Raw genomic sequence first — 22,895 nt, forward strand, 5'->3', positions numbered from 1 at the left:
TTAAATGCTAGAAACCCTAAATTTGCAGGATATGTTAAGGAGATCATTAGGAATAAGAGGAAAAAACTATTTTTCAAAAAGACTTTATAGTTTTTGAGAAAATCGATTTTATAGTTTCGAAGGAAAAAAGTATACTTTTAAATGCGGTAAATGTCACTTTTAGTAGCAAACCTAACGGTAGTGTAATTTTACATGCATCAAACGAAAGCGCAATAAATTTCCTGACGGGGTTTCCAGGGGGTCCATACGCAGCCGCAGTGCTTTGGCCAGGGATCGCTATACAGCCGCAATATGGCTGTATGAAGATCCCTGGCATTTTTTCCTATTTTCCCAATTTTTTTTTTATGCTTAGAGTGTGGGAATTTAAAAAAAAAAAAAAAATTATGTGGGGTCTGCCCTCCTGAAACTTTTTAACCCCTTGTCCCCCCCACCCCATGCAGGCTGGGGTAGCCAGAATGTGGAGCTCCGACCGATTGGGACTTCACACCCTGACTATACCAGCTGTAAAAAAGGTCCCCTAATGCCAATTTTTGTTCCGGGGTATATGTTGGGGGGGCCCCCCAGGTTTATTTTGCCCTGGGGCCCCATTGTTGCTTAAACCGGCCCTGCATTATTCATATATTGATCATACACTGTAGATTGTGATAAGTTCAGTTTCATGAAAGTCTGGCTTTATTAAACTGTTAAGGCAAATTATGCTTGGAAAACTTGTTTCGTTATTCCTAAATTGCATGATCACTTTATAAATACCTGGGTATGATCAACAGAAAAAGCTGTATATTGCTGACTGTTGGGTCAGCAAGTAAATGATTACCATTCTCCCAGATAAGTGTGAAATGTGACATCAATATTTTTCAAACTCTCCTCTGTTAAAGGTTAAAGGTAAATAGGTGAAAAACTCATTTTATTGTATCAAGGGTAGGGTGGTTATTAGTGAAAGAGAAATCAGCCTCATAAATAGACCACAAAAGGTTTTGTCCATCCAAAAGTGACATGTCATATATTGGTGGGCTTTGCTAGGCTATCACCCCTTGTCTTCAAGTTCACATCCACCGTAAGCCTCGCAAACATGCTGTCAGTAAACACGGCCAATGGGATTCTTACATACTGGTTTCCCAATCCCCGATGGGCAATGCTTATTGGATGTGTGTATGGAGCTTAAAGGAATACTGTAGGGGGTCAGGGGAAAATGAGTTGAACTTACCTGGGGCTTCTAATGGTCCCCCACAGACATCTTGTGCCCACGCAGCCACTCACCGATTCTTTGGCCCCGCCTCCAGCCCATACTGGGCCTGCGCAGTACGCTCCTGGTGAAATCAGCGGGAGCGAGGACATGGCAACGCAGGCGCAGTGGTTTTCAGACTTTAAAGTCTGAAATTCCAGAAGTGAACCGGAGGCGGGGCCAGAGCATTGGTGAGTGGATGCGTGGGCACAGGATGTCTGCGGGGGACCATTAGAAGCCCCAGGTAAGTTCAACTCATTTTCCCCCGACCCCCCTACAGTATTCCTTTAAAAAGAGACTAAAGCGGAAAAAAATAGTGATATAATGATTTGTATGTGTAGTACAGCTAAGAAATAAAACATTAGTAGCAGAGACATAAGTCTAATATTGTTTCCAGTACAGGAAGAGTTAAAAAACTCCAGTTGTTATCTACGCAAAAGAGCCATTGAGCTCCACGACTTTCAGATTCTGATAGAGCTCTGTCTTCTGATGCTTGTCATCTGAAGAGGACAGTTCAAAAATTCACTAGTCTGCTCTGTAAAATCATTTAGCATGCGGAGTAGTGTGTAAACTGCAAATATTAGATAATGATGCAATGTTATAAAAAAACACTATATAACTGAAAATAAAAATATGAGAATATTTTCTTTACTACTAATGTTCTAGTTATACTCTGTACTACACAACCAATTTATTATATCATAATTTTTTTTCCGCTTCAGTGCCTCTTGAAGGCAGGATTACCAGGAGGGCATATGATTAGTACTCTAGTTCCTGGCCAAAGGCGGGGAAGGATGGGGGGCAAGAAGGACACTATAATATACCGTCTAAGGGTTTTTGATAGCAGACCTGCAAAACGGATTTCAATTCCTTGATCTTGAATGATTAAAATGAATTCTGTAGCCCCAGCCTTTAAACCAGTGAAAATAATTCCATAAACAAGCAGCAACTGGTTTGCACCATTTCTGTCATGATCAGGCTCCAAAAAATAAAGGACACCAGTTTATCCAGCTCCTCTGTAAATCTGGGCCATGTTCCAGTCTTTCAGTTTTCTCCTGATGGAGATAATCACTGGAACCAATATAAATAAATGGGCATGCAAGATCAAGCCCAGCCTGAATGATCCGTTTGTGCTGAATCATCTCTTCATTTAAAAACACTTTGTAAAGTTACAAATACACTTTAGACTTTCCTTGGCTAAAGCGATCATTTTTTGGAAAACAAAAGAGTGCACAGGAGTCCCCGATGTCACTGGCCTCCTCATCTGCAACCCACCAGGAAGGAGCACTTTGTCCCATGCCTTGCTCGTTCCTGCAGGAACTTCAAAGTAAGCTTACGCAGTGCGGTGCCACTCACATGTCCTCACCTTGCCCTCTCCATAGAACAGTGCATGCTGCTTGACAGGAAGATTAGCAGCGTGTCTACAGCTCTTATGCTAAAACGGCCATGAAAAGCAAAAGCAAAAGCAAAAGCAATGCAAAATATTGCATTGGGCAACAAACATTTAAAGAGGATCCACAACAATATATGTAGTAAGACAAAACTATTTTTCAGGATAACCCATTTTCTGTTAAATATCTGCAGCAGAGGACTCTGGTAGACAAGGTGTTGCAGTCCCTCTTGAAGTTTGTGTCCGTGCTCTCTGCTGTGAATGAGCGCAGCCATGCTGATGTTAGCTCGGTCATGATAACTGACAATATATGCTCTGGCAGTCTGTGCTTGGCAATGGTGGGGGTAGGGAGGACACTAAAAGCCTCTGGAGGAACCAGAGGCTTCCCTCTTCATAGGTACTGTAAGTATCTGCTTTTTAGGTCACAATCAATCACAAATTGCTGTATGACTGAAGTGAAATGCTGTCATATTTTTGCCTGTACTAGGATTTTAGCTGTCCATCAGTTCAGTTTTTATAATACACCACATGTTTTTAACGAGCCATGGGTCTGGCCCGATTATCCTCAGACTCCACCCAGTGCAGTATGTGCATTATGCAGTTTGACATTTTACTACTGGTACAAGTTGGTCTTCCTTGAAAAAGACATCATCTGCATGGCAGTATACTGCTCCAAAACCTCTTTATATCTGTAATGATCTGCGGGCGATTTCCAATCAGCGCACACCACGTGCGCTGAAGCAGAAGGAACTCGCCACAATCAAAGAAGCAAAGTACCCAGTATAGATTTGTAGAGGAGAATTCCAACCAGCAGATGGAGCTGTGGAGTACAGAGGAATAAGTCCTCTGTACAGCCACAGATGCCAGATTGAAATTGTACGATTAAGCAAGACTGGGCAACAAAGTAGCAACACAGAAGAAAGCAAGAACAGAGACAGACTATATGAATGTCTACCAATCTAGTCGCCACCCAGCGATGGGAGACATATCACATCAGAACAAACCAGAATGAGAAAGCTAATCGCAAGAGAGTAGATTGCGATCAGCAACACAAGGCTGAGCAAAGACAGAGCGTGAACTGAGTAAGGAAGACACAGCAAATAACCACAATCTGAACGCCAAGGAAAATAACAAATGAACTAGCTAAACGCGGTCACCGCACGATATGCGCAACAGTGACAAGCGCGTTAATAGCACGGCCACCGCACGTTAAGCGCAACAGTGACAAAACATACCAACCTTGACTAACAAATGAACACTGAGAATGAAAACAAACAGATACCGCGAACGCTTACTAATCGGTTGCCTCACACCAGACAACAGCAAGCGTTCGTTCTAGACAAGACAGACAGAAGGAGTAACCAGTAGCATCCGCAGCTAAGGTTATACTCCAAGATTTAGATAAGGGAGATCCACCGCCTCTAACGCTAGGGTGAATGCGATCTAGGAACAGGACAGAACGATTCACTTTCAGCCACCGCTGGCGATAGTGCAATCGCACGGACAAGACAAGACAGAATAGGCAGTACAAATTAACCGGTTCAGCGCCGCAGTGCCGAAAATCTCATGCATCCGAGCAACGTTCACCTCCCATTCATTCGCCTATAACTTTATTGCTACTTATCACAATGAATTGATCTATATCTTGTTTTTTCCGCCACTAATTAGGCTTTCTTTGGGTACTACATTTTGCTAAGAATTATTTTTTTCTAAATCCATTTTAACAGGAAGATTAAGAAAGAAATGAAAAAAATTCATTATTTCTCAGTTTTTGGCCATTACAGTTTGAAATTAATATACGCTACCGTAATTAAAACCCATGTATTTTATTTGCCCATCTGTCCCATTAATTACACTATTTAAACGATGTCCCTATCACAATTTATGGTGCCGATATTTCATTTAGAAATAAAGGTGCATTTTTTCAATTTGCGTGCATCACTATTTATAAGCTTATAATTTTAAATAATATAATAACATACTCTCTTGACATGTATATTTAAAAAGTTTAGACCCTTGGGTAACTATTTATGTTGTTTTTTTTTTTTTAATTGTATTTTTTTTATTTATTTTTTTAATAAAAAATGTATGTGGGTAATTTTTGGTGTGGGAGGGAAACTGCTTATTTTACATGTAAAATAAGCAAATTCTTTAATTAAAAATGTATGTGGGTGCAGTTTACTATTTGGCCACAAGATGGCCACAGTGAGAAAAGTCCTGGCTGGGAACGATTTCGCATCCAGGAACCAAAATTCAGAGGAGTTGTTTCCTGGGGGGCAGAAATACCACGCTCTCTGGATAGAAAGCGTTGGTATTTCTGCGGGGAAGTTAGATCGGTGAATGGGAATTATATTCCCATTCACTGATCGGGGGGCTAGCGGTGGGCGGCGGGTGCGCCTGCGCCCGATCGCGCGCACCACGCATTGAAAGCAGCAGTGCCTTTCTGGACGAGAAAGCTCGTCCAGAAAGGCCGAACTGGTTAAACACAAAACTGACTGCACTAATAGGAGTGCAAGGAGCGCTCCCCAAGAATTAACTACACTAGGATATAGCAACAAAGATGCTGAAGCTCTAAGGTTAGTTTCCCTAATCAGGAACTATGTCGAGCAGGGAATTCTGGGAGGAAGTGACATTTATACTAGAAACCTTCAAAGGAAGCAGACAAGCAGATTGCAAGATAAATAGATGCAAATCAGTCAGCCTTGCAAACTGACAGAAAGGCCTCTTTCCCCTGGACTGAACTATGCAAGCTGCATAGGAAACAAAACTGTCCAGGGAATCAAGGCCAGCAGAGCGGATTCTGACAATATCATTCAGTATTAATGGTGCCTTCCCAGATGTGCAAGCTACCCATGTCATGTGCAATAATGTACTGCCATAACCTCACAGATGCTTTATTTTGAACTGTGTACTGATAATAAGTCAGATTCTCCCAACCCAGAGGATGCAACATCCGTGATGTTTCAAAATTTTCATCCGTTACACCACAGGACAGTTTTCTGATTCCCCTTTGTCCATCTTAAATATATTTTCTCTCTGGTCTATCTTAAATAAGCTTAGACCTAGGGAAGGCAGTGGCGTTTCTAGATCATGACCTATATGCAACTTTTTCCATAGAAGATCATTTTTCTTCTTTTTAAAATAACTTTTCAGCACTTGGCAATTGAAAAAGTATCAAAAAGTAGCTGAAAGAGTATTAGAAAAATTATTCTGAGTATTTTCTTGCTTGCTGGTGGTTTAAAAGGTATTTTATTGACAAGTTGTGAAAATATCACAGTGGTTCCCAACCTTTTTAAAGTTGTGACACAAGGGGTTATTTACCCATAATTCCGCCGTCCGCTCTGCATTCCAAACAGCTTGTACGCGTCTTATTCTTCGCTCAATGTATCAGTAAAATCGTGTCGTGGGACAAGGCCAGGAGCAGCCTCCAAAGATTCACAAGCTGACCTCATTGAAAAGAAGATCTAGAAAGTCTTACCGTTGAAAACAAAAAGCCAGCCTGCAATTTACTAAAATGCACATAGACTAGCTACAATGCACCTACAATAGACATGTGAAACAAAAAGATCAAAACAATATCTACTGTAAAACATGGTGGAGGCTTATTTATGTTTGGAGCTGCTTTGCTGAGTCTGTTATGTGGTGCCTCGACCCTGTGCAAGAATTAAACATGAAGTCTGAAGACATTCTAGAACAAAATATACTGCTCAGTGTTAAATAGCTTTGTCACAGGTCTTCTAACAGGATAATGAAACAAAACATAGCTGAAAGCACCCAAGAAGAAAGAACAAAAGAACTGTTCTGCAAACAAGACAACAACAACTATCTTGTGTGCAGTGATTGCCCCTAAAGGCTATGCAAAAAAATATTATATTAAGGGTCCCATCATTTTTGTTCCTGCCATTTCTTATTTTTCCTACTGCCTGAAAAAATGATTTTGAATCAAAACTTAAAAGCAAAGTCTGGTGTTTGTGATATGGAACAAACAATTATGAATGTCATTTGTCAGGTCAGAGTCTTTTCCAGCAACAATTGTGGTTTCTTCTTGTTTTTTTATGGAGAAGTATTGACAAATTTGTCAGCATCTGGATGACAGACTGAACAAAGCTCATATTATTTATCAGCTACATATAAATAATTATAGATTGAACTTCTACTAAAGTCACCAGAGCAGTTAAGTTGTATGAGCAATACTGATGATGGTGGACTATTCCATGAAGTTAATACTTCAAAATTGTCTTGTATTTGTGGGCTGATTGGGACATATTATAAAGATGACTCCCTTTAGTTGTACGGGCTTTTACAGCTGAAATACTATTTGCAGAATAGTTGTATAAGTGGTATTACCTGCTGTGATACTGTATTTTTATATTGTGAGAAAACGCGGAAAAGCCGCCGCATATGCCAAGAACGAGGCGGCTGATTCCGCGTCCAAAGCGGCGGTTTGCACGCATGGACACGCGTCTGGTAGTATGGTGGAATGCGGAAAAGCCGCCGCATGTCCTGACAGCAAAGCGGCTGCTTGCATGCGGCGGCGTGTGCTTGGTGTGGCCGGGTCTGTTAGTGCACCTAGACAGAGAGAGCTATGCACGCGCGGGCCTGAATGCAGGACCTTTATACCAGCAGGGGAAGTGTCAGCTGATCAGGAAGGTCAGCTGACTCCTGTAGGACTCATGATTGGCTGAATGGTTCGGGCGGGGCAGCAGAGTCCGGCAACTATATATTCTGCTGCTTGTCAGTTGCTGGTTGTCTGCCATTGCTAACACTTGCGTGAAGGCACTCAGACCTTAGTTAGACCCGACAGTGTGCCAGAACCGGCTGGAGCTGGGAATCCACACTGAGTCAGATCCTTGATAGCTTAAAGTACTAATTGTATGGTATAATTTGTTAGACCAGTTCCAGGGTGTTTAGATCAAGGCCCTCACACCCCAGACTAGGAATACTGTGTATCCTCTGTGTATTCTCTAGACTAGTTCCGGGGTGTTGTGAATACGGACCTCACACCCAAGACTAGGGAACTGTATTATCTTTTATGTTATGCTCCAGACTAGTTCCAGGGTGTTGTGAATACGGACCTCACACCCAGACTAGGTTGTGTTATTACTGTGTTACGTTAGCCCAGTTCAGGGCAAAGCCTTACATATTAGCAGCAGGGCTTCCTGCGTCCCAGCCTTGGTCCCTCGTTAAGGGGTCCACAGGCTACAGGAATATCACCCACCGCTCAGGGGTGAATTCCTCGGGAGTATAGGCCGCCAGCTCCTCTGGTGGTCTTTACTCAGAGTTGTTACTGTTGCACCAAACACTTACACTCTACCTGGTGTCTAGAGGTTAGACATATCTGATTATTGACGATTCCGCAGATCCTCAATAATCGGGTATATCTGTATTCTTGGGGATACTGCGGATCGCCAAGGATCAGATTCTCTCTCTGGTTGCTGACACCGATCGTTACATATATTCAATAAATTTTATATCTATCCAATATGAATGTAGAGATGTGAACTGGCCCAAAGAAAAATCATAGTTGGCTTCAATCCATCTGTTTTCTGCACACTGCCCAATCCATGCATTACAATGCAGGACACGGTGTGATCCAACCCTTAATGTAAACACAGAATTATGGCAAAACTGGCTTTGGCCAGGTAGTTATATAGTCCCACTCAAGACGCGGTAAATATAAATGTATCCTTAAAGGACAACCAAGGTGACCTGTGACATGATGAGATAGACATGTGTATGTACAGTGCCAAGCACACAAATCACTATGCTATGTTCCTTTTTTTCTTTCTCTGCCCAAAAGAGTTAAACATCAGGTATGCAAGTGACAGTTTCTATCCAGGTTGGGACTGGGTGAGGGCATTGATAAGGAATTACAGCCATAAAACACTTTCCAGTCCGTAAATGGCTTCTGAGAGCAGGAAAGAGATAAAAAGAGTCAATAGTTCATAGATTTGAGCTCTGGCATACTTTAATGCATGTGTCATTAAGCCGAGACAATGGAACAGTAAAAACTTAAAAACTAGATTAACCACTTAATGACAAGCTGACTTATAAAAACGTCCTGCTAGAGCATCTTAATGGCTTCAGGACGTTTTTATAAGACAGACAGTGCTGCTGCCGCTGTGCGCGTGCACGTGCATTCACTTGCACATGAAATAGTGAAAAAACAAAAAATACACCTTTAATTCCAAATACTATATTGTCGCCATACTTTTTATAATAACCAGAACAAATAGTCAGATAAAATGTGTGGGTTTTATGCACAGTAGCATTGTTTATATTAAAACTATAGGGGATGAAATTGGAAAAATAGTGTATTTTTTCATTTTTTCCTTGTTTTTCCCTTTAAAATGCATAGAAAATAAAGTAATTACTAAAACAAATATCAACCCAAAAAGCCCAATTGGTGGTGAAAAAAAGATATAGATCATTTCATTGTGATTAGTAGTGATTAAGCTATTGGCAAATGAAGGGGATGAGCACTGAAAGGTGAAAATCGCTCGTCCGTTACGGTAAAAACCCCCTTGGGGTGAAGTGGTTAAGTCACCAGAACAACTCATGTAAAATGAAACCTATACTGGACGGAGGTCTTATGTGTCATGGTTTTAGAGATAAAATAAAAATATATATTTTTTAGTAGATACAGTGATTTTAGAAAATATATATACATATTTTTTTACACTGACCCTCATATCTTTTGGGACAATAATGATATCTTTGTTTTCTTCAGTAACCATAGCACAAGTGGAATAGGATGATTTCAGCATATTTATCTAAAGGTCGTTGGATAACACATCCAGCTTCTTCACCTCATCCCCAGTCGTGTTGACTAAAATAAAACTGTGGGGTATCTTAAAAATTAATTTTTAGGAGAAGGGAGGATAGATACAATGGTTTATCTCATCAGTTTATTTTTATTGGTACACCGAAGTGAAGGGTTACACCCGGCACTCGGCTGATAATCTTGAGGGTCGGCCTTTCTGCAAGAGCTTTACACAACTGTATTTGGTAACTACATTTCCACATAAGAAGCTTTACTTCACAGTTTATTGTGTCACATTACATCACTCTTGTTCAGGAAGCAAGGTCAAATGAGGTTGTCATGGAGCTGTAAGGATTTCCCAATGCATACAGCACTATTTACAAAAGACACTATGGCTATCTGTGTCTCTTACCTTTGCTCTGAACAACTATAGTGACCAGTAGACAATCGGCATTCGGATCCGATCACTTGGGGGATGGGATCGGCAAGCATCTAATAAACATCAATGAAAAGTATTGGCGCACAGGTGCCTAGGATGTGAGTTAGTCGCCTGATGTGGTGCAAGTAGCCGATTGGCTATATACAGAGGAATTAGAGAAGCCAATCATATATTTTGTAGAAGATCTGCAACAAGTAGCGGCTGTTTGGGTGCTGGGGTTAATAGTATGTATTAAGAGGGGGAGGATAGTGTTAGGCAATAGGAGTGGGGGTTCGTTTTAGGCATTAGGTTGGGGTGGTGTTAGTGTGAGTAAGTCTATAGAAAAATATAATTAATGTTAAGTGCCGATATTTTTACTATCTGCACCACCTGACGTCCAACTCATGCGGTGGTGCTGCAATACACACTCCTTGCCATTTGCCAGCTTAGGCCTCTTCCCAACATACCGCGATTTTGGGTGCATTTTTCAAAATATGATGCAAAGCGATGAGCATGGATATCAGAAGTGCAAAGACTGCAGTAGCTGATGCCTTCATCCATGCATGGCAACTCACCATGGAATTGCAACGCATGGCTTCTGACAAAAATATGCAAACGCATTGCGATTCCCATTCATTATGATTGGGAATCACAACCGCAGCAGTGAAAATTGTGTAAGAATGCGAGTGTTTTGCATGGCCACCTGCGTTTGGCTAGATAGGACTATATAAGGAAAATCAGAAGAAAAATTAAAATATCCTTGGTAAAAAGTCATAAAAGACAGGGCAAAAAAATGGAAACAATTAACCACTTCACCACTGAGGGGTTTTACCCCCTGAGCACCAGAGCAATTTTCACCTTTCAGCGCTCCTTCCATTCATTCGTCTATAACTTTATTATTACTTATCGCAATGAAATGAACTATATCTTGTTTTTTTCGCCACCAATTAGGCTTTCTTTAGGTGGGACATTATGCCAAGAATTATTTTTTTCTAAATGTGTTTTAATGGGAAAATAGGAAAAATGTTGGGAAAAAAATAATTATTTTTCAGTTTTCGGCCATTATAGTTTTTAAATAATGCATGCTACTGTAATTAAAACCCATGAAACGTATTTGCCCTTTTGTCCCGGTTATAAAACCATTTAAATTATGTCCCTATCACAATGTTTGGCGCCAATATTTTATTTGGAAATAAAGGTGCATTTTTTTCAGTTTTGCGTCCATCCCTAATTACAAGCCCATAGTTTATAAAGTAACAGTGTTATACCCTCTTGACATAAATATTTAAAAAGTTCAGTCCCTAAGGTAACTATTTATGTATTTTTTTTAATTGTAAATTTAATTTTTTTTTAATTACAAAAAAAAAAAAAAAAAATGGGGAGTGTGGGAGGTAATGAGTTAATTTTATGTGTAAAAGTCATTTATTTGTATGTTAAAAATGTGTAGGGTGTAGTTTACTATTTGGCCACAAGATGGCCACAGTAACTTTTTGTTTTAATGCGACCTCCAAGCTTCCTTCCGGAAGCTTGGAGGAAGAATAAGGAGGCTGGACACGTGAGTTTTTTCTCACAATGATCGCGCTGCCCATAGGAGAGCAGCTGATCATTGCGGGGCTTAGATCAACGAACGGGAATGGATTTTCCCGTTCATTGATCTCTGGGCGAGCGGGCGGCGGCGTGTTTACTAGCGGCGGGCGGCGTGTTTACGAGCGGGAGCGCGGGCAGCGTCGGGAACGCGGAAAGTACGTGTTTCTCCGTCCCTGGTTTTTAAAGGATGGAAAAAGGGGCGGAGAAATACGTACGCGCGGGGGTAAAGTGGTTAAAAGTATGAGACCCAATTGTTGTGTTGTGCCACACTTATAACACCCATACAATATGCCTCATGTGACTGGGCCACAAATGCACATCACTGACCCTCATGCCACAATTCCTCCTGAGGAAACAGACATATACAGTACAGGTAGTCCCCGGTTAACGAACGAGATAGGGGTCTGTAAGTTCGTTCTTAACCTGAATCTGTTCTTAAGTTCGAACATTGTGCCATCTCTGTCCCCTGTACCTCTTCTGTGCCCACCTGTGCCTCCAGTGTCCCCCTCTGTGTCACCTCTGCCCTTTGTACCTGCTTATACAAGTTTAAAAGTCATTTTTTCTTGTCGTTTTTGAGAAAATCGATTTTAAAAAATTCAAAGTCCAATTTCAATTTTTTTTTACTTGTTCCCATGGAAACAGAGAATCCATGCTGTTCATATCGGCGGGTAGTTCCTAAGTCGGGCGTGCCTAAGTCAGGGACTACCTGTACTTGATATACTTTTAACTTGTAAAAACAAAACAGAGGACACCGAGAGCCCAATAGTGCAATATTGTCTGGTAAGCTCAATATATAAAATAATGTCAAAGGTTCTTATACTCACAAAGGTGGGTTACCATCAGGCAACCACTTGACAGGCAGGTGGGGAGTATTAGTACCTGACCCCACTCAGGTATAAAAGTCGCTCTCTGTAGATAGGAAAATGGGGAAAGAACCCCTCCACCAGGGGTGGACTTAATAGTGCTGTAATATGTACGAACAGAGGCGCCAAACAGAGTAAAACAATGTTCTAAAAATGATAAAAAGAGGGAAGTCGAGGTGGACTTACCTCCCTCTGGTAGTGGACATATACTCAAATGCAGAGTAAAAATATATATACAATTTATTCACAACTCCATAAAATCGCAACGCGTTTCGCGGTCAACAGTCCCGCTTCATCAGGCAGTATAGGAGCATAAAAAACTGGTTCAGGTCCATAAAGCGTGTGAGTCCATAAAGCGTGTGAGCGCAGAGGCGCTCACACGCTTTATGGACCTGAACCAGTTTTTTATGCTCCTATACTGCCTGATGAAGCGGGACTGTTGACCGCGAAACGCGTTGCGATTTTATAGAGTTGTGAATAAATTGTATATATATTTTTACTCTGCATTTGAGTATATGTCCACTACCAGAGGGAGGTAAGTCCACCTCGACTTCCCTCTTTTTATCATTTTTAGAACATTGTTTTACTCTGCTTGGCGCCTCTGTTCGTACATATTACAGCACATGATATACTTTTAAGAATGTAAACTATATATGTATTAACATGTATACTGTATGTAAAATTCACAGAACATTCAGCTTCACCAAGTTTATCCTTCCCATCCATGGAGCCCCACAATTTCTTCAACACATTAATCTTTCCCAGTGGTGTTACTAGCGGGGACATAGTTTACAGTATAAAGATTTGATATATTGGTCTATCGGATGTGATATTGATCCCCAAATAGCTTGTTACAGTGTTTTCCATCTAAGGGTCCTATTACACTGTGCAAAAGGTGGATCAGCGCATCACCAGGCCGCCTCCGAATGGCCTACAATCAGAGGTGCGCTGAGCCCCCCCCAGGAACTACAAAAGCACCTTGAACCCAAACAGAAGCTCTGCATATACACCAAAAACAAGGCTGTTAAGTGGGAGCAGCTGACCAAAAACAAATTAAATTAGTACATGGCAAGGAAATGAGCAGCACAACTTGCCTACTTGCAAAAGAGTGCAAGCCCCACTTGTGGGATAAAATACACACCTAGCATACACATGACCTGTCTACCACTGGAGGATGTTGGTTTCCTGTAACAGCTTGTATGCAACCTATTAAGTACTCGTCCCTCCCACTACGAAGAAGTCAATCCTCCATGGGAGGGGACCTAACACTAACTAAATCCTAACCTATGCATAGCCTGGGTGCGCTAACAAGTAAAATTGAAAAATTGAAAATTGCGCAAAAGGTGGATCAGCGCATCACCAGGCCGCCTCCGAATGGCCTACAATCAGAGGTGCGCTGAGCCCCCCCAGGAACTACAAACGCACCTTGAACCCAAACAGAAGCTCTGCATATACACCAAAAACAAGGCTGTTAAGTGGGAACAGCTGACCAAAAACGAATTAAATTAGTACATGGCAAGGAAATGAGCAGCGCTACTTAAAAACAGACAAGTGCCTACCTGCAAAAGAGTGCAAGCCCCGCTGATTCACCTTTTGCGCAATTTTCAATTTTACTTGTTAGCGCACCCAGGCTATGCATATGCATAGGTTAGGATTTAGTTAGTGTTAGGTCCCCTCCCATGGAGGATTGACTTCTTCGCAGTGGGAGGGACGAGTACTTAATAGGTTGCATACAAGCTGTTACAGGAAACCAACATCCTCCAGTGGTAGACAGGTCATGTGTATGCTCGGTGTGTATTATATCCCACAAGTGGGGCTTGCACTCTTTTGCAACTAGGCACTTGTCTGTTTTTAAGTAGCACTGCTCATTTCCTTGCCAGGTCCTATTACACTGTGCATGTTGTGTTGCAATACCATTGCAACGCAGCAGTGCCAAAAAAGTTGCACCGCGCATTAGTGCAGTGCAACTACATAGTGAAGTATACAGTTCAATGAAAGTATGCTTCACTGCCACTGTAATTGCGCATGTTGCCTGATAAACAAACAGGATGCTGTGCATTCATCTGTTGAAAGCACCATAGGAATATCATTCCATCACATGATGACATTGTTCATTGTGATGGAACAGAACAAACACATTGTGAGACAGCCTGAAGGGAACATTCTTTTCTCAGCAGTTTCAATTCTTTCAGGTCCCTTTTACACTTGCATTGCAATCGTGCATTGCGTTACTATTTTACTTCAGGCTGACGCAACGGCAATGCAAGTCAATGGGGCCATTCCAACTTTGCGTCTTGGTGCGCCGGCATTGCGTCATGATGCGCTTGAAATATGCAATCTGCCGAAATCCCAACACACAGCCTGCAGCGTGTTACCACAAGTGCCATGCCTAATGCGCGGTGCTGGGGTAATAGAAGTCTATGGGCGACGCTGTACGTGTAAAAAAATGGGAGCCCAATGCCCAGCAGGGAATATGTCACTGAGCGGGGAGCGGTGCAATGCACATGGCCCTGTTGCCACACAGTGATACAGGGTCATATGATGGCTAGTTTTTGCGGTGTGATGCGGTCGAACCGCTAAACTCAAATGTAAAACTGTCCTCAGTGATACTGGGAATTCTGTTCTAGGCATTTATTTGATTAAAGGGTAGTGCAAGCGCAGAATGCTCCGGGCCACGAATGAGCGATCAGGAGGCACATGGCCTGGGGCATGCTGCTGTTAGAAGGGCACTCCTGTTTATCGGCGCAGCGCTGAATGACGACGAGGGACCAGGAGGACTACAGGGGGCTGGAAGAAGCCCCAGGTAAGTTAAACTGACATCTTTTAATTGACTTTAGGTTTCCTTTAAAGCGTACATGAAGTAAGAGACATATGGAGGCTGCCATATTTTTTCTGTTTTTAAACGATGCTCATTGTCTGGCTGTCTTTCTCATCCTCTGTACTACAATTACAACTTATGTGGTTAGTCACAAATGAGGGGGAATTAGACAGGCTAAACTCCCCAAATATATACAGGGTGCATTCCACTCTGTTTTCCTTCTGTCCTGTGCAAGAGTTCAGGTCCACTTTATAGCAATCCTGAAGCCAATTTATAAACTAATATAAATTAGTTTGCTCACAGGAGAAGTTTTCACATTTTATTTTTCTTTTAAAGGACTTCTGAGGCGAATAAAGCACTGCAGTGTTACTTACCCGGGGCTTTTTCCAGCCCCTAGAAGTCATTTGGGTCTCTCGTCACGCCTCCAGGCCTCTCCGGTGCCCAGCTGCCAGCCAGCCACTTAGGATCAGCGAAGACCGGAGCAGCGGCGAGGGACGCAGGTGACTTTGAGGGGCTGAAAGAAGCCCCAGGTAAGTAAAACTGCAATGCTTTATTCGCCTCGGAAGTCCTTTAAATTTGAAAGAACTACTTTATCTACTTTTTTGTATTTTTTTCAATTTTCAGGTGACAAAAAATATATTTTTTAGATAAAAATAAAAACAATATTCTCATGGTATAAATCTTCAATAAAGGTCATAGAGAGGGATAGAAGGGATATTCTTCCGAGCAAGACTATGCTATGGAAACAGAGTGCAAGAAAGAATGTGCTGCATATGGGGGACATGTTTCTAAGGGCTGGTGCACACCAGAGCGGTTCTGGAGCGTTTTTTAAAACGCTTGCAGGGGGAAAACCGCTTGGCTAATGAAAATGAATGGGATGGTGCACACCAGAGCGGGTCGTTTTTTTCCACAAACGCAGGCTTCAGCATTTTTTAGATTTCTGAGGCGTTTCTGCCTCAATATTAAAGTATAGGAAAGTGGAAAACCGCTCTGAAAAACGCTAGATCAGAGCGGTTTTCCAGGCGTTTTTATTACAGAAATGTTCACTAACAGCTTTACTGTAACAATATTTGAAATCTGCTACACAAAAACGCTCCAAAAAATGGTAGGCATGTTTAGAAAAAGTCTCTAAACATGCCTAGAATCGCTCTGAAATCTGCTTCAAAAACCTCTAGCGTTTTGCAGATCTGCTAGAGGTTTTTGGTGTGCACTGTGTCTTAAAGGAATACTATCGATTCACATATTTTTTTCAATTGACACAGGAATTATTTGGGAAGTGCTGCTAAGTACTGGTGTATACATTTTAGTAGCAACTTCTTTGTTTACTGTTAGCAAAATACTTTCAAAGTTTACTGACAAAACTGAAGGCTGACTTATCCATGAGGAGAGGGGAAATTCCCCTCACACTTGATCAGTTAACTCTATGTGTAGCTCAATGTGCGACAGAGAAGAGAGCTCCCAACAGCTGCAGCTCCTGTGTCCTGTGTTTCTGACTGAAGTGTCTGAAGAGAGCAGAGGAAATGTAACTAATTGTCACAGCTTTTCATACTGTTTTTGCTTTCAGAGTTTGATATGTTTGATATTTGCTTTCTGTAGTCTGATATGCAACTCTGGCTGTGCATTGAAGCAGACACCCCTTCTGCAATTGATTTGTCCCAATATAGCTAAATCCTACCCTCAATAAATTACAGTTTTTGCCTCTGATATTTAACATGAAAAGTAGGAAAATGTTTACACAGCTACTTAGACATTATTTGCACACTGACATTTTAGAACACTTGGGTATCGATAGTATTCCTTTAAAGAGGAAGAATGTGCTGCAGAGACAGACTGTAAGGGCTGGGACCCACTAGGAATCATTGCAGGGCTTAAAAATTCCTAAAGAAATTAGCGATTTCTTAGTAAAATTAGCTGTTTGCATTTTTTTTCTTTAAATAAACTTTATTATACTTACCGGGTGTTGGATGTCCGGCTTCTGTTTGCTGTCCCACCCCCTAAAGGAAGAAATCATAGGTGCTTCTCTAGGACCAATAAGAGAAGCACCTGTGACCTCTTCTGCTAGAGGGCATGGTTACAGATGGAAGCCGGTAAGTATTAATAACTTTATTTAAATGTACAATCACTAACCTCCAAATTGCTGCAAAATCGCTTTTTAAAGCGATTTTGCAGCGCTACTACACCGCATTGAGCACAAACACACTCAAAATGCTGCATGTCCTGCGATTACAATTACACCTAATCCCAATCGCACTTATGAGTTCCCCACTGCTCACTTTTGGGAACCGCCTGTAACTGTTGGCGATCCCAAAACGCTGCCAAAACGCCCAAGTGGGTCCCAGCCCTATAGCCCTCTTTTTAAATCGGGACAGAAGGCAGTGGATTCGCTGCATGTCAGTTTCTCTCATGCACTAGCTGGGTGCTTGCTAGCACTCTGCATGAGTGGTGGAGAAGTGTGACATGTTGCGATTTCTTGTTGTCATAATGAGTCAAACAATTACATGCTTGGGGTTACAAGCGCTGACAATCCGCTGCGTAAATATCAGCCAGAAGGCTCCAGGGGACTGGCAGCCAAACTGGTGATCAGGCAAGCACACAGTTCAGTGTGAGAGGGACCTAAGGCCTTGTTCACATTACAAGCGCTGCCATCCGTATTTCAGCAACGCGTGCAGGAGGCAGACATGCACTGTCTGATGTTCACACCGCATGCATTGCGGACTAGTGCGGTCTGCGAACGCATGCTGCCTGCATTTTTTGCCCAAATGCATGGCTGTCCCATTCACTACAGTGAATGAGAATCAGCCACACAACGCATGCAAACGCAGGTGGAGTGCGATCGTACGTGTTGTGTTCCAATCGCACAGCCATCTCTGTTTGATAATGTGAACAAGGCCTAAAAGAACTATGCTGCTAAAAAACAAAAAATCAGGACTGTGTTTCAGCCCGATTCAGTAAACTTCCCAAATAAGGCTGGCAGGCTTGCTCAACTCAATATTCGGGAGACATCCGGATAGTTGTATCCGGATATCTCCCAGTAAAGCTGTGCGGGGCAGGTGGGTCAATCTTACCTGCATGACGTCTTCTTCGGTCCGTCCCTGGCGCCTCCCACGATGCATTCCATGCGCCGGTCACGTGACTACAAACACTTCCTCCTTCAACCCGGAAGGAGGAAGTGTTTGTAGTTACGTGACCGCCGCTTGGAGTACATCGTGGGAGGTGCCAGGGATGGACTGAAGAAGACGTCAAGCAGGTAAGATTGCCCCCCCCCCCAACCCTCCCCCCCGCACAGCTTTACTGGAAGATATCCGGATACAACTATCCGGATGTCTCCCGAATACGGATTTGAGCATGCCTGAAGGCTGGATTCACACTGTGTGCATTGCATAATGAACTGTAACGGTTGGTGTCAGCACACAGAGAGTATCTGATTATTGATGATCTGCAGTATCACCAACAATACAGATGTATACCTGATTATTAGTGATCTGCAGAATCACCAATAGTACAAGTATGGCTAACCTCTGGACACCTAATAAAGTGTAAGTGTTTGGGTGCAACCGTAACTTTAATGGTTAATGAGACCTCACCAGAGGGGCTGGTGAGGTATAAACAGTACACTTAGCGTGTACCAACGTATAACCTCCAGCAAGCTGGAGAGACAAAACTGAAGAGGCTGAATCTCCCGAGGAGTGGGTGATTCAAACTATACTGCAGGTAATTAAGGCTAAACTATAGCCTAACAGAGTTGCTGAACCAGCGGAGATGGCGAAGTAACACCTCACCAGTGGCGAGGGCCCACTGGCGAGTAGAATGGTCAGACAGGCAAGGTTCAGCAACAGAAAGGTAAGTATCGGTACCAAATCGTGAGACAAGAGAGTAAACGGTAATCAGGCAGAGGTTCAGCAACAGGTAGGCAGATAGGCGAAGGTAAAGGATCAGAAGGCAGGATCAGAGTCAGAGGGAATAGCTAAGAGTCATACACAGGAGATCAAACAGTAAGCAATATCCTTCCTAGTCTTGGTGTGAAGTCCTTAGCATCAACACCAGGGAACTAGTCTAAACAAATAACAATAAACAGATAACAATCTCCTAGTCTTGGTGTGAAATCCGTAGCATCACACCAGGGAACTAGCCTAAGGTCTGAGCGCTGACACGCAAGCATTCACGACAACAGACAAAGTAGCAATGCAGCCCGGAGGCTTATGAAGCAGTGGAGACCTCACTGGCACGCCCCCGTCTCATCAGCCAATTCTGGGCGCCGTGGGTCTCCCCTGACGTCAGCCGACCAGCAGGTCAGCTGACGGGCTTCCTCCCCGCATAACGGTCTCGTCTATGCGCGCGCCCACGCGCTATGGCAGCCCCCTGCACGGGAGGACGTTCCGTCCTTGGCGTCCTGGACGCCGAAGGGACGGATGGCCGCATGGAGGCAGCTGCTGCGGCGGTGCTGTTCGCCGCAGCTGCCTCGTTTCTTACATGAACATGTTATAATGTGCGTAAAACGGCAATAAACACACTGTGTACCGTCAGGGCCGCCATCAGAAATTTTGGGGCCCCTCACACATCATCAGGCCTGGGCACCCCCTCCCTGGGCCCACCCACTGGTTGCTGTGCCTGCCCACTAGCCACCCCACCTCCGTGTCCATGCACGAAGTGCGCTGAGGTGAAAAATGTGCATGGCTCCGACACTGAAGAAAGCGGCATGCACAGCGTGATGCGGCAAAAAGTGGGCGTGACCATGGCATGTTGTGGGTGGAGCCAAATACTAGCAAAATACAGGTAGACCCCGGTTAACAAATGAGATAGGGACTTGTAGGTCCGTTCTTATCCTTTATCCCTTATCTTTTGTCCCATTATTTTCTTCCTGTGCCTCTTTTGTCCCCTCTTTGTCTCACCTCAGTTTGTGCCACTTTTGTGTCCCTCTGTGTGACCTCATGTTCCCATCTCATCTATTTTCTCCCTGTGCCTCTTTTGTCCACCTCTGTTCCCCCCGTGCCTCTTTTATCCCCCTGTGTTACCTCTTTTCTCCTTCTGTCTCAGCTTGTCCCCCTGCCCTAACCAGGTATAGGTGCCCCCAGTATAGGTATCCAGGCATAGGTGTCCCCAGTATAGGTAGCAAGGTATCCAGGACACACATGTGAGCAAGCGCCAGTCGGGCGTGAAACGGCTGTTGTGCCGTCCATTTCTTCCCTGGTCACCACTATCCCCAGCACCAGTAACATCAAGGTTTGATCGTTATGTTTTTGTATGGCAGACATGTTGTACCATCTATGTGAAGATATTCCATTTGCATGGCTATAGAGGAATAAAGCATTCAAAGTGACAGTGCCCGGTCTGTCTCAATTTACAGTAATTTCGCAAGGTATATGTTTCCCCCAGTATAAGCAGCCAATTATAGGTGGTGCCCCAGTATAGGTAGCCTGGTGTAGATGCCCCCAGTATAGGTAGCCTGGTATAGCTGGTGCCCCAGTATAGGCCAGCAAGATACAGGTACCCCCAGTATAGGTATTCAACTATAGGTGGTGCCCCGGTATAGATAGCCTGGTATAGTTGCCCCCAGTACAGGTATCCTGGTATGGGTGGTGCACCAGTATAGGTTAGCCACGTACAGGTGCCCCTAGTATTGGTAGCAAGCTATAGGCGCCCAGTATAACTAGCCAAGTATAGGTGGTGCCCCATTATAGGTAGCCAGGTATAGGTGGTGCCCCAGTATAGGTAGCTAGGTATAGGTGGTTCCAGCCCCAGTATAGGTAGCCAGGTATAAGTGGAGGCCCAGTATAGGAAGCCTGTAGCCAGCTATAGATGGTGCCCCAGTATAGAAAGTCTGCTGTAGCGGGCTCACTCATCTGCTCCCCATGTTCAACCACTAATGTCACTCTTCTCTCAGTGCGTGAACGTGGTGTGCTGGTTAGTGAGCCACATTAGCCCAGCACATGCGGCCCTTCTAGCACTTTGGGGGTGGGCCCAGGGCCCCCAGAAGCCCTGGGTCCCTCACTGCAGTGTCAGTTGTCCCCCCCCGATGGCTGCCCTGTATACCGTACATGTTAATTCAAAGCATGCTTGCAGTGAGCTAGAATAACGCGATCTGTTACAGTGCAGAAATGTGAATTGGCCCATAGAATTGTATGGGCAGTGACTTGACATGCAGCATTATTGGCCAATGCAATGGGTAAAGTGTAAATTCAGTAGTGAGTTTTCAAATGGGATAATCTTGCAAACTGTCAGATAACTTTTCAACTCACTGCAAGAAAATACAGATTAAAAGTCCCCACTTTAAAGGACAACTGAAGCGAGAGGGATATGGAAGCGGCCATATTTATTTTCTTTTAAACAATACTAGTTGCCTGGCAGCCCTGCTGATCTATATAGGTGCAGTAGTGTCTACATAACACCAGGAGCAAGCATGCAGCTAATCTTATCAGATCCGACAATAATGTCAAAAACACTTGATCTGCTGCATGCTTGTTCAGGGTCTATGGCTAAAATATGAGAGGCAGAAGATCAGCAGGATAGTCTGGCAACTGGTATTGTAAAAGGAAAGAAATATGTAAGCCTCCATATCCTTCTTGCTTTCAGCTGTCCTATAATTATTACTTTCCTTACCTAATTTATAAGGGGGTTCCATCTTGCTTTTTCCTAAATACTGTATGTAGAAAAGTTAACAAATCATCATGTGACAGAATACTGAGGAGAAAAAGTTTATAGGATCTGTGAAGAAGGAAGAAAGTGAAGTTTGTCCTGAATAACTGAAGAACAGAACGACAGCCAACAAGCAGAGAGGTGCAGCCGACATGTTTGCACAGTACTCACAGGTTGGCAAGGCCAGCTTTGCGCACAGCAGAGGAGATGGCTTTGATGGCAGTGCAAAGAGAATTAAGCAGCTGGGTGAGCTCCCCCGTGCCTTTGGCTTTGATCCCCTCTTCCATCACCAGTCGGGTCATGGTGATGACATTAGTGTCAAAGGAGGCTTGGTCCGTCATGGCTGTGAGTGCTGAGGGCGCACACAGGTGAGTGTAGGTAAGTGGTCCCCGGGCTGCTGGATGGTCAGGTCAGCACAGTCCCCGAGCTGTCACCTCTCTTATATGGAGACACTCCTCCCTCCCGGAACTGCCAGTCAGAGGAGGGGATGCGATGTGGGTGTGGGAGAGGCTGTAACTCTGCTCCAATCACTACACGCTTCTGCTAAACTTTTCACAATTTTCTACACTCGTTTCCACCAGCGAGTAGCTCAGCCCAAGGGGTGGAAAAGGAAGTATATTGTGTAGTGTTCTTACCCATCCCCCTAACGCTGTACATGTGGGTAAAGTCCACTGATGAAGCCAGAGTTGGCTGCATAAACAGAAAAGGCGACGACTGTGCAGATGTGTGCTGTTTGCACTGAGACTACACTTCGCCTTCACTGAAGAGGGGGCGGTCTCAGCAGGAGGGATTCAGGATCTCATTTTGTGAATATCATTTTTACTTTCTGTGCGGTGGAAGGGCTTGTGCATTTCTCTGAGGAGGAGAAGCAAATGAACAGTAAATACCTGGAAGAAGAAGTGGTCTGACTGGACTGGAGACAGCAAAAGGGTTACTACTCTTCGTCCTCAGCACATTCCTGCTCTTCCCTGGTGTACAACATTCCTCCTTCAGCACTGCGCAGCATACTTCCCTCTCCTTTTCTGCAGCACATCCTTCTCTGTCCCTGCAGACCATCCTTCCCCTCTATCCTTGCAGCATATTCTTTTGTGTCCCTGCAGCACATCATTCTCTGCAGCACATCTTTCTTTTCTACCTCTGCAACACATCCTGTTCTGTGTCTCTTGCAGCTCATCCTTCTCTGCAGCACATCCTTCTCTTT

The 22,895-nt window shown here is 43.6% G+C and overlaps 1 protein-coding gene across 1 annotated transcript in view; it reads right to left on the reverse strand.

Moving 5' to 3' along the window:
• LOC137518876 (fructose-1,6-bisphosphatase 1-like) overlaps nucleotides 1-22,144 on the reverse strand; it is a 57,045-nt gene extending 34,901 nt beyond the window's left edge. The window contains exon 1 of the mRNA XM_068237276.1: nucleotides 21,866-22,144. Coding sequence (XP_068093377.1) covers nucleotides 21,866-22,035 — 170 coding nt within the window. The 5' untranslated portion in view covers nucleotides 22,036-22,144. The remainder of the gene's footprint in view (nucleotides 1-21,865) is intronic.
• Between the last annotated feature and the right edge of the window lie 751 nt (nucleotides 22,145-22,895).

Source organism: Hyperolius riggenbachi, chromosome 1 (genome assembly GCF_040937935.1).
Source record: "Hyperolius riggenbachi isolate aHypRig1 chromosome 1, aHypRig1.pri, whole genome shotgun sequence".
NCBI lineage: Eukaryota > Metazoa > Chordata > Amphibia > Anura > Hyperoliidae > Hyperolius > Hyperolius riggenbachi.